At 45.9% G+C, this 12,793-nt stretch overlaps 1 protein-coding gene across 1 annotated transcript; it reads right to left on the bottom strand.

Moving 5' to 3' along the window:
* Positions 1–7,833: 7,833 nt before the first annotated feature.
* Positions 7,834–12,304, bottom strand: LOC126547462 (defensin-like). Its single transcript, XM_050195474.3, has 4 exons — positions 12,281–12,304; positions 9,922–10,006; positions 8,835–8,900; positions 7,834–8,192 (listed from the first exon to the last, which is right to left on the bottom strand). Exons 2-4 carry the CDS (start codon positions 9,962–9,964, stop codon positions 8,071–8,073), a joined length of 231 nt encoding a protein of 76 aa, XP_050051431.2. The 5' UTR covers positions 9,965–10,006; positions 12,281–12,304; the 3' UTR covers positions 7,834–8,070.
* Positions 12,305–12,793: the final 489 nt, after the last annotated feature.

Below are 12,793 nucleotides of genomic sequence, written 5' to 3'. Positions count from 1 at the left end.
AAACAATTTAATTTTCGTTTTATTTCAGGGCTGCCCACAGACAAAATACTGCATGCCATAGTACCTACGACGATTTTTGTGAAGTTGTTGTTGGGCAAGATATGAATGTCGGACTTCAATTTTGCAAATGCAATATTGCCGCTAAAATTGGTAATTAAAACTTTATTATAAAGATTTTTTGTTACTTTTGACGTGAGCCATATTTTCCACGATGCCGCATTTGTATTGGCTGCCAAGCCTTACAGTCTGACAGAAGATGTGCACATGGACTTCCGTGCAGCACCCTGTGTTATTTGGCACAGTAAAAACAGCGTGTATATTTGCTGCATTCGCGATCTCTGGGAAAGAAAGCGAAGGAGAGGGGGACCCGGGGAACGTGCGCGGTATCCAAGGTGGCTGTACTTGTGCTGAAACCCGGACATTGTCGATATCCTCGCCTTCCTCGACTACATCAGGGGGGGGGGGGGGGGTGACAGAAGACCTATGGGCCCCGGGTGCCAGACGACCTTGCTACGCCACTGTCACTGCGGAATTTCGGGCAATCACAGTGCGGATGATGCCGCCCGATCGGCCCACGATGGTGCCCACGTTATACCAATACCACTGTCACGAACAGGCGCAGCCACAAGTCTTCGCTCCATCGCCCGCGAGCTTACGCAGAATCTGTGGAACACCAATGAGTTCAGGAACGCACGTCTCCACAGATTGGATCCGTGTCTGCAACTCCGTCTACCACCAGGGTTACCACGAGCAGAAGCAACACTTCTGTGCCGCCTGTGGCTCGGCGTGGCATTCACGAACTCCTATTCATTCCGCATTGGAATGGCCGACAGCCCTACTTGCGACACCTGCGGCTGCGAGGAGACGATTGAGCACCTCCTTTGTGACTGTCCCAGCTACAAAGTGCCAAGAACAGTGCTCGTGACCGCGCTTGAAAAACTGGACAATCGCCCCTTTACAGAGGAAAAAGCTCTAGGACACTTGTCCAGACGGGCTTCGGCACTCAAGGCTTTAAGGGCTTTGCTGAAGTTTTTAAGGACATGCGAATTGTGCGATCGCCTTTGAGTGTTGTATCGCGTACTATCGCGTTACTGCGTGAATTTTCCGATTTCTCTTTTTTTTCTCCTCTTCTTCTTCTTTCTCCTTTTATTCCCTTTACCCCTTTCCCCAGCACAGGGTAGCCAGCCGGTACTTACACTGGCTAACCTCCCTGTCTTTCCTCCTCTTTGTCTCTCCTCCTCCTTCTTTCGCCGAGTCTTTTCCGTTAAAACTGAAACGCTGGACAAAAATGAAAGCTAGCGTTGTATTTTTTCTTGTTTTCTAGTGTTAAATCAAAATTGCTCATTCCTTACTTTAAAGCAGCAACAGCTTCATCATCAGCGACTTGCATGCTCATTTACACAAATGTTGATTTTTTTTAGAAATGGCATAAGGATACTATATTTCGAGTTAATGTCGCTGCCGATACGGGCCGGCACCAGGTATCGACGAAAGGGCATCACACCGCCGATGCACGCGGCAGGTTACTGAATGATGCAAACAGAAACTACGACTTTTTGTCAGTTCTCACAACTTATTATACACAGAACAGAACGCAAACGCCACTATCACAAATTTTTTCGACAACAGCGACAGACAACGGCGCACTAATATACTTCTTAAAGGGGTTTAATTTTATTTTTCACCGCAGAACCGCAAGCGCAAGGAGCGCCACGCGAATACCGCGGCCACGTACTGTAGCCGCGCTCCTTTTCCTCTAGCAATATGGCCGCCGGCGGCTTCACGCGTTCCCATAGGCGGCGGCTGGGACTGGGACTCGAAAAGTTTAAGTATATAACCTCCTTCAATAGAAACGGCAGCATGGTTGCTAATATATTGTTCGCTTGGATATGTTTGGCACGAGGCCCAAGACGACACCCTGTTTTCTAACGCGTTCTTATGTTTGCGTTCGCGTCTCTGTCTTGAAGGGACGCGCCCCATAACGTGCTGCGATGGTGCTTGCGTTGAGCGTATGCAAGGCGAGAAACGCTGTCCTTAACGGTCTGTTCTCTAACTTGTGCAGTAAACCCATCTTTATAGTATTCCCTGAATAGCAAAGTCAGGAGTATGACAACCATAACCACAAGCGTCATGGTATGGTCGTACCTTGTCGCGATAACGCAGTTGTAATCCATAGACCCTGTCACTAAGGCATACGCGGTGAGGTATGGCTGATGAATAAGTAATTGCCAACATTCGTTTTCAGTAAACGTTTATTACCCAGAACGGCGGGTGCTTATATACTACCGCAAAGAATGGATGCTGGGCGGTGACTCCAATTATTTACTCGCCACATCACACATCTACACTAGAATTCAACCAGTTTCACCAACTCTAGCTTATACATTCGCTCAACCCTAAACTGCGACTTCGCCTGCCACCCGGGCTGCAGCTTTTCCTCTTTTTGTCCCCCGCTCCTTTCCCAATGTGCTCAGATGTGCTTCCGCCGGTGTTTGCTCCTCCTTTTTCTCAATAAATAAAGGCACCCATTCATTCATTCCTAAGTTGCTGCAGAAAATAGTGTGCATTCATCTCCATAACCACCCAGTCTGTCACCTGCACTCTCCTATCGCAAAACAATGTTGCTGTGCTGCAAATGGCTAGGCGTCGCATATAAAATTTTGTAGGAACTTTCGGTGGGTGTCGAGACAGTACAGAGCACCTTCTCTGCAACTTCCACACTCAGCGCTCTGCTCCATGAGCTACTATTTGCCGCTATATGACGAAGTACGAAATGAAAGAAACCTGGCTGGGCTAGTCGCCGGCAGCTCTTTTCGGATTCGTGATCCGTCGATTTAAAACTTATATGTCTTATCTAAGCCTGAATGACCGCCGTATAGGCGAGAAGAGTTACAGTAGCTCGTGCGTTTGGTCTAATGACGCTCTTAACGCAGCACTTTCGTCTCATGCGTGTTTGCGAACGGGAGTGAAAGGCAGGAGGGTAACACGCCTTCCTGAAATGAAACGTTCGGAATAACTCTTTGTTTAACGGTTGGACATATGTCAAAGGCCCACGATACGAACCACCTTGAAGTTGGTATCAGCTTGCAAAGGGGGAACTCAGTTCAAATGGTGTCAAGCGGATAGGCTTTTAATTATCACAACGATATTTTTATTGAAATTCTTTACCATGAGGTGAAAGCCGACCAATAAGCATTTAAATTTTCTATAGTGTTAAGACCTCCGGTTAATATAAGGTTGCGGTCTTTTACAGCCTCGTAAATTAAAAAGTAAGTAATGAAAAATTAATTGTTGTGGTAAATGTGTAAACGCACAGGCAGCAAAAGTCCTAGTCCATTTCCCTGTATTCACTCAATGAAGATGGAGCACCTCTATACTCTCACGTTGTAGTAATGTCAAGAACAAAACACTCCCAAAAGAGTCAGTCACGAATATAACTCATTATAAAGGTGAGCTTGCGCAGGAAAAGAAAACACTCAAAGCACAACGATGGCTCCGCACAAATTAGTGCTTCCTCTGAATTTGATCTATGGATCAGCGCATTGGTTCATCACATTAGAATGCAGCTCGTACACGGGTCCTCAAATGTGATGGAGAATGTAAGCCAGTATTCGGTTCACGCGCGTAATCTGACAAAGTAGCGCTGTTTCTCTATTGAACCCATGGCAACATACTGGATATTAGAAACACACGTGGGCGCGTCTTGAGCTAACCGATAACTTTGCAACCGTGGTTACACGCAAAAGAAAGCTCACCCCCTCCTCAAGCAAAAAAAGTTGCAGTTGCTTTGAACGTTAGCTGAAACATAGTGCTTGTCGTAAAAAGGGCCCCCGAGATTGCACAGCGGCGCCAACATACCAAAAATTCAAGAGCTAATGACTTTGCAATTACTGGTATTTATCAAACCAGCAGTTCATATTTCAATGTAGCCCTGTAGTCCAGGGGCCAGTTATGCCATGGGTACTGTGTCGGAGTTCATATTTCACGTGATTGTATTCATTGTACGTATGTCAGCTATAATTGTCACAAAATCACAATATTTGTTTCTTTATATCTTAACATTAGACAGCCAATATATATGCAGCAGCACCGTCATTTTAATATTTCAGTACTTTTCGTTCTAACGTACATGTCCGGGGGGATCCATATGTTACGAAGTGCTGAAAATATATCCAATGCTTTCCACCAGGCGGCTGTTTTCATTCCCGATGATGCCAGGAAACAGAGCCTGACGCCACCAACGCTCAGAAATCTAATCGGGAGCGCGCACAACGTTCTCGCACACGTTGTGTGATGTACCGTAGCGCTGAGGTGCTTCTTGAATAATATAGGAGAATCATTTATAAATGCAGAAGTGCATGGTTGGACACATGTGCTTAAGCTCATGAACTTGATTTGCGGCAAGAAAATCTGTCCAAGCTTTCATACTTGCTTTATAAGAAGCCTACAGCGTCATCAATATTCCGGCTGCTTTTAACTGCACCAAGCAAAACTATTAAACTAATACAAATATTGGTGACATCATTTGAGTATTCGAGTGTTCAGAATTGGCAATCTCTGGAGGCAGTGTAAGTTGAGAAGTTGTGTGCGTAATTAAAAAAGCCACGTTAATTAAGTTTTCAGTAATTGATCTTAGGTGGCTAAAGAAACTGAGAAGTTTGGAGCCCGTCCTCGGGATTATCTAGCCGAGCGAAGAAATTTTCATTAAACATGCTTCTGTAAAGCCACGCCAACAAAAATTTTCCAAGTAAACGCTCTTGGAAAGCGTGACTGACGCAGAAAAAAAAATCTGTAAGGTCACAGAAAGAACAGCGCTTCAAGACGGGATACAGAGGAACCACTGAAACACTGCGCTGACAACTTGAAGCGCTGTTCTTTCTATGATAATGAACCAACTAGCCCCTGAGTCAATCCTTTCAAACTTTTAAAGTCAACTTGACCGCACCTAGCCTTTTGTGATGCTGTCATCAAAAGTATGGCCTCGTGAGCATGTTCCTTGTGGCCAGTGCACTTCCGATTTTATTCACGCTCTTTTTTTTCGAATTCAAGCTGTTTAAAGTTTTAGTGTCAATATAGCAGTGAACGTGCGCCGCCGGAAGCTTGCTTGGTCGAAGAAGCGATGCAGGACGCAATTATTGTGCAGATTTAGCGCGTCGCTGGCATCGAGACAATGCTCTACCGCTGAGGAAAGGAAGATAACGAAAGTGAACAGCTAATGTCGCCTATCAGGCAAACGTAATCTTCGTGTGACTGAGTCGAGAGTGCGTGATCGAGTTCAGCTAAGAACAATCGACCGTTGAAACAAGGAGGCTGATAGACAGCGAACAGAACAAATGACAAAGTAGGCGTGTTTTGTCGGAGGTGTTGGAATCGCACCGCTGGCACGAGTTGTTGGGGTCTCGGTGCTGACGCCCGTTATTGCCAATGGGTCGCAAGCCCCAAGGGTAGCGTTGGCCTGGCGGCCTGGGGCACTGGAAGCATCCGAAGGTCCCGGCAAAGCATGAGAAGACTGGTAACAGAACAACTTGTTTATTCTAACATAGCAAAAGAGCGGCCGGTCAGGTCGACCGGAGTGGAGAGACGGGAGAGCACGTAACTCAACAGTACAAATCGGAGCCTCTCCCTGGCGTCCGGGGGCAGCTGCTCTTATACTCTCGGCGTCGCGGTCCAAAAGAGAAGGTCACGGGATGAAGGTCACGGGATGAAGGTCACGGGACGGCGGAGCATGACCCCACGACGGCGCGAACTGTCGAGCCGAGAGACCTGCTGAACCGAGTGTAGTGACGCATCGCCAACCTTCACTTGGGGAGCTCCGCTCCCCTGATGCCGCGCTTTGACAAGCGTGGGCACACACACACACACACACACGAAGACACGTGGCACTGAAACACGCCTGGACACGCTTGGCGGGTAGGCGTTGCGGCGGCGTCGGACGGGCCAAAATGTCCGCCGCTTTGAACAAAGCCCCGGCGTCCGTTGCATCCGCGCCGGCATTACCGCGCGTTGTAGGCGAAACGTAACAGAGGGCAATAACTTCAGCATGGTGAAAGCTAAAACTTAGCTTTGTTACGATCAAGGTATCTCTAGCAAATACTGCAACTCCCCCACCCCGTTTTATTTGGCGCGTGTAGGGATATTACCAGTAACCAGGTAACGTGTAATGCCTCAGGCTGTCTGCTGTTACATTAATCTCTGCTATTACATCATAGTCGGAACAAAATTCGTCCCAATGTTTTCGAAGGCTGCGAATGTTAACTTGTGTGGCACGAAAAGCATCACCTTTGCAAGTATTGAAAAACTTCGAAACCTCAACAAAATTATTGCAGGTCAGAGAGCCAGTGTCTACCATCTTAGCTTATCTTAACCAGGCCCGACTCCTTCTCTACACGGATGAGGGATGCGCCCTCACATTTCCTGGCGAAATTCTTGCCATTCCTTGTCCAAATGAGCTTGAAGCTCTTTTCCCTCCCTTTCAGACGAGCCAGTCTGAACAGATCTTTGTTGGGGCACGTCAAATATTCATTGAAATAGAGCCGCGGCAAAGACCCTGCTTAAACCAAGCCCGAGAGACCCCTTCTTGCTCTAAGCCATTTGTCTTTTGTTGCAACATCGCAAGTCTGGACCAGTATGGGCGGAATAGAATCCGTTCTACTGGGCAGACGATGTATAGTAGTGATCATATTAGGTGTAAAGTCTGTTATCCTTAAATGCTGGGCCAATCCACCCATAAAAGACCTCAAATTCTCATTAGGCTGGAGTGGTAGCCCATGCAATTCAAGATTGCACTTCCTACTATACTGTTCTAGAGCATTTACTTCGCTCCTCAGTTTGTCCAGCAAGTCAGCCTGAGTGACAGCAGTTTAAGACAATGATGCCACTTGAGCGTGTAGATGGGTCATCTCCGCTTGGTTAGCTTCCATGGTAGAAATCTCAAAGTCAAATCTCAAATCTCAAGAAACTGAAAGTGCGATTTTAGAGCCGCCGGCGATATATATATATATATATATATATATATATATATATACACTGAATGGCAGGTGCTTACACAGCACAAAGGGCAGTGATAGCCGTCGATTTTTTCTCGATCACGAGGCGACTGTTATTGGCGACGACGTTGCACGTTGTCGCGAAAATACTCCGGAAAGCGGAGTAGCTACTCCTGGTGCACATAAAATGTGTTTAAAGGACCACCGTAAATGACACATTTTATGAGAAGACGCATCGAGCTATGGTGACGGCGAGTCATTTGGTTGTCCAGGAAGGGGGCCGTCAAGAACTGTAATTGTATAGCCAGGATCGATCCGGCAAGGCTCAGCACTGCAGGTGTGGCATGTGTAGCACGATCACTTGCGAAACCGAGCCATAACGGGGCTTCTAAAATTGACGCGTACGCAGCTTCTTCGTTTCGTGCTCAATCATGGTCTCGTATAACCGCCAATGCAGACAGCTTGCCACTTTGTGCGAGTGCGCGCTCTTCTCCATATAAGTCGTCATGGCTACAAAGGTATAAGGTTTCTTCTTTATGACATCCGCTTCCTCTGCCGGATGCTATGAAGAACTCTGCCGCAAGCCGTCAAGAGTTGCGGAGGTGGAGCGTGCCACCAGACAGAGAAATGAAAGTACTTTCTTTTTTTTTTCTTCTTCTTCTTGCAAGCTCCGTACGTTCCCGCATTCGGTGTCTGCTCGCAAGCTCTTATGTAGCTCTGATGAGGCAGAGCACAAAAGAATCGTTTATTGCCGAATAAAGAGAAACCGCGGCGTCGTTAGATGGACGGGCTACCTCGCCCATACATCAGTATGCAGACATGAACGAAATCGCTTCTGCACAAGGTGTACTCATATAGGATATTTTTTTTATTGAAGCAATATTAACCACGTTGCATGCCGCTGATTTACATATTCTGCGATGTAAATTGTACGGTCATGCAACAAAAACGTTATACGCCATTTTGTTAAGCATAGTCTAACAGTAATATTTCGAAAGAGTGCGGGCATAAGAACATTCGGTTCTTCTTAGGGTTGGAGGTGGCGCGAATATAGATGGCTGAAGAACAGCGGCTCATAAGCGACCTATGTGCGGTAACAGGTGCAAGTCTGCTTGATGAAGCCGCCACAGTAGCCTCCACGGCGCCCAATGCTGCGGCAGTGACGGTGGCAGGCTCCCTGGTTTAATGGGCAGCCAAAGCCGCGGCCTATAGGAGAGACAGAAATAGGGGTTTGTGTTTAATTACTTTGGATGTGCGTATTAGATTAACACAGCAGGTTTTTCTAGCGTATCGCAGATTGGCTGAACAGGCGCACGCGTTTTTCGCCAGAGGTCTCACGCGAATTAAGGAATATGTGAAATGTCAAGCTGTTCCTCCATCGCAACATTTAATGTTAGGCTCACGCAGCTTCCAGCATTTATGTACCATATATTCTGCAACCGCCCGTTCGGCAAGACGATGTTTCTTATGTTTATAATTTTGAGTCTAACGCCTTATTGTAGCGCTGGCAAGAAATAACATTAACACAGTTGCCATAGTTTAAGCTTTCGCATGGAAGGCCGGATTTTGTAAATATACACTGGACTCATAGTGCTGTATGACTCCTAGCGGCGTACTTCAAAAGATTAAACTAAAGCAACGTCAAGGCACTAAGTAGTGCAAATAAGTTAACTACAGCGGGTCATTACAGTTCAACTCCGCAGTTGGACCAAGGAGGCAACAAAGTAGACGTCCTGGCGGTAGTAAAATCTTGCATGGTAGCATTACTAGCTAGTAGTTTTATTAGTAAGACAAAGTAGACAATGTAGTTGTTACTTATGTAGAGCGCTGCCGCAACAAAATACTCACGAACTCTGACGTGCGCCACGTCTCCTTCACCTTCACCGTCCTGAGCAGCCGCAGCGCACATGAGCCCTGCTCGCAAACGAAAACTATTTTAGAGACTCTCGGTGCGGACGTAAAACAGGTGGCTTCCCGAAAGCCGTTACGATGGTCCTTGATTTAATCAATTCTGATGATTCTTGATTTATGTCGTAAAGTCCCGAAAACAAATTTTAGGGCGAAGTTCCCAATTTATGGTGACACGCAGTACCACGTCTCGCGGTATCTGAGAGCACATCATTACTGTACTCCGCAGTGCACTGGGAAAGGTTAACGACAGCAAACATCTCTGGGTGTGCCGCGCGTCACTTATAGATGCGTGGGATGGGGCACAGGTCTGCAACAACGACAGCAGCGCACGGAATCACTGCTCTTGCTAAGCAAGAACCATTCAGGTTCTCGCTTAGCAGAACCAGCAGGTTCTGCTAAGCGAGAAGCATCAGAACTATCAGGTTCTCGCGAGACGCAATGTGAAGTTAACTGTGTAAATTTACCGCAGGTTGCCAGTTTTATTCTGTAACATCTTTTTGCTAAATCTTAGTAAAACTTGTTGCTAGGCTAGTCGGTTCATTAATCTGAAGGGCTAGCCTGGTTGGCGATCCTGCACTAGGTAAATAGAAAATTGAGGGAAAGGAGCTGAAATATGAGAAGAATGAAATATGTGTGGAGGTTTCACTAGGGAAAGTGACCGTAGAAAAAACACGGTGCGAAAGAGGTAATACCCCTGCTTCCGTGCACCACTGACACTTCTCTTTTTTTTCAAAGTGATCTCGACTGCATGCACCCGCGCAGTGGATTGTAATGGCGTCAAGTTAGCTATTGTGACCAAAGTCAATCCGTTCACTAACATACAAAGTGCTTCCGAAGAACCTGTATCCTTTCGCACATTTCTTCTAACACCACGCCATGTGATCAGTGCATTTAATGAAATTCAATCAAAGCTTAGACTAAAGTGGAGGTTGTTAATTTCGTAGCTTAGGACCCGATGCGACATTTTCCATGTGGAGCATTCACAACAACGCGAATACACGGCAGAGCGGGAGGAGAAACTTACCAGCGACAAGAACGATGATAAAGGAAAGAGCCAGGACCTTCATGTTGGCTTTCAAGTTGTTTGGATCAGATAATTGACGAAAGCACTAAAAAAGTAACAAAACAGAAAAAAAGGTCATCCCAGTGGTTGGGACTGTGCTCTCTCAAAGTAATTGGAAGAAGGCGAACTTCAAAGTGGAACGCACCATTCAAGTACACGCTATTGTTGATAGGGACACAAAGGCTTGCGGAGCACGAATGTGGCAAAATAAATAAATAGCAAAAAACTGATAAAGTGTGCAAAAGCGCCGACGGCCAGTCTATAATTCAGGTGTGTGCCGGTGCGGAACGTCCACTCGGGCCAAGCTGAACTTGACCATTTTGCGATGCAATCTTTTTTCTGGGAAGGCGAATGAAATTTGTTTATACTGTTTCCAAAAAATTCTATGCTTCCGAATGAAACTGCGTTTGTTGTACACGCAATATGACCAAAGACAAATTTATTAGCGTTCTTTGTTGCGTCTTTAAGAAAGGAAAATGAAAATATACAGAAAGGTGTGCGCTATAGGTGTATTAGGCGAATAAAATTTATTTACCGATTGAGATGTTCGGATAAGTAGCATTTTAAACAACGCAAGAGCCGATAGAGACAGTACAGCGTTGTACTCTAAGAAATGTTTGTATTCCTTGAACTTACCTTGTCAGCGAACAATAATCGTGATCTACTTTGTGTGACTTAACCTTTCTTTAACGCCGCGTGCCCGGCGCTTCCAGGCCCGAAATGGTATGCGCGTTCTCAGCAAGATGTATCATTTTTGACGGAAAAGTAGTGAGCGCAAAGCTTTCAAGAAATAAAAAGACACGCAAAACAAAGAATGATCATTGTTCGGAGACGAGGTACTACCCAAAAAGCGCGAACTTTTTTTTGAGTCAATACATACCCTAAAATTATAGCCACAGCAGTGACTCAGTCCATATATGGCATTCGGCTGCTGAAGTCGCGAGTTCGATTCCTAACCGCAGTGGACGCATGCCAGTGGAGGAGATATCGTGCACGTAGATTTCAATGTGCATTAAAAAAAACCATATGATTCAAATCAATCGGGGGCCTCGGGCTACAGCGTCTCTCATAGAACGCGAATTTCTGTCGCTCGCAAGGTACCAGGGGGAGGGAAGGGAGGGGGACGTTTTACTGCGTCGGCTCTTGAGTATGGCGCGGTCGCGCGAGCTTTGTCTTGAAAGCGATCTGCGATGGGGACAGAGTGCGCTTAGTGTTGATAGCTTCGTGTGCACTATGTTTTCGTCGCTTAGTTCGCGTTGAAGCGAAAGGCAGCACGAAGGCAATTTCGCTCGCTGCTGTTGCCGCGCTTCCTCACTCCAGAATTTTGACAGAGAGCGTGCGCGGTCATGGAGTGTGATGTGTTCATGTTTGCCACCATGCTTGTTAATTCAGTTAGTAAGTGAATGTTGCCAAGTTTATACGTTCGATAAAACTACTGTCTTTACTTCGTATAGGTGTCTACTAATTTGCTATCGCAACGGATGCTTCTGGGCGAAATTGCAATCGTTATGAAGGTAGCAGAGTTTGTGTGTGCTATTAATGTAGATCGCCCTGACAACCTTACGGGCAAACATTCTTTTTAGTAAGTTGTGTACATCTAGGAGATGGGAAACCAAAATCTGTTCCTTCTCAGATCGCTCCTAGCGGCCTTAATTCCCATGGTAATTGTTCCTCCTAATGCACTTTCTAATGTTTCCTAGTATTTTTCAAAAGAGTGTTGTGAAGAAGCACTTTTCTCTATACGCAAAGGTAGTACTTGAAAAATTGCGTGAGTGGTCGACCACCCCGCACTCGACAGTGATGTTCAATAACTTTTTCATGAACATTGCTCATCAAACAAAGCAACTACGACAAAAGGATAAGGTTTGATTAAACATACTAAATCAATCAGGAATTATACCAGCATGACGATAACAAGCTCCTGTATTTACGATTCACTCTATACAACATAGGATTTCACTTGATTGAACAATGTTTTGATGCCCATTGAAGCTTGCTCAAGTGAAGATTTACGCAATTAGAGCTTAAAATACGGAACCAAGATTTAAATCAGATGATAACGTCTCCTTTTCGTGATACGTTGGCGCACAAACTAAGCAATTTCAAAGAAAATGAATAGCTCTTTGCAATAATGGGGAACAAAAGGAGGTGCAAATCTGTCATGTTTCTCAAACGATAGAGCCACTAATATTTAACATATAGATGACACAGGGTTTGTTCTCATGAGTTTAGGGGTAGCTTATGGACACCTCTACAAAATACTTAGAGAAGGCAATGTAGAACCAGCAAAAGATAATAGGTCAGCTGAGGAACATCTCACCTTTCTTTGCTGCCGGAGGCTGGAAGTGTGCTGCTGACTAATGGCACAGAAGCTGCCTTATATACTGTATGGGACACGGAAGAAACGAGGAAAAACGATCGCGCTCGGTGTTGGTTTTTCCCATCAAGCGTGGAGTTCACTGTCAGTGAGGTTGCACAGCGCCACGACAACCGCGGATGCGAAATATGTAGTAGAGGTATGAGCGCTGTCAAACGGACATCCGGACGTGTTAGCTCACAAGTAACACGGCCCGAGTAGCGTGACCACCGAGTGTAAGGTAAGCGCACGTCGATAAATTGGTTAGCGGAAATCGGAATAAAGAAATTTCTTCTGTCTTTCGGGGCTCATCATGCCGTTACACTGTCTGTTCATATCGAAGTTTTGGCTGGCATAGCAGTCACTCACCTGGCTATCCCTGTACGTAGAAGGAATCGCGCATGGCGTGATACAAAACATGATTGCAGTGGAGAGAAAATTCAATGCCAATAACAGAGCCCAAAAGTGTGGGTGATG

This window comes from Dermacentor andersoni, chromosome 1 (assembly GCF_023375885.2).
Source record: "Dermacentor andersoni chromosome 1, qqDerAnde1_hic_scaffold, whole genome shotgun sequence".
Taxonomy (NCBI): Eukaryota; Metazoa; Arthropoda; class Arachnida; order Ixodida; family Ixodidae; genus Dermacentor; species Dermacentor andersoni.
The sequence above is the reverse complement of the archived record's forward strand: the minus strand, read 5'-3'. Positions and strand labels throughout refer to the sequence as shown.

Bases quoted from the DNA above. Each gene is read 5' to 3' on its own strand.
- LOC126547462 (XM_050195474.3), bottom strand. From the start codon at position 9,964: ATGAAGGTCCTGGCTCTTTCCTTTATCATCGTTCTTGTCGCTG. The intron at 8,901-9,921 runs GTAAGTTTCTCC...GTTTGCGAGCAG, and splicing joins TATCATCGTTCTTGTCGCTG to GGCTCATGTGCGCTGCGGCT. The intron at 8,193-8,834 runs GTGAGTATTTTG...TCTCTCCTATAG, and splicing joins CGTGGCGCACGTCAGAGTTC to GCCGCGGCTTTGGCTGCCCA.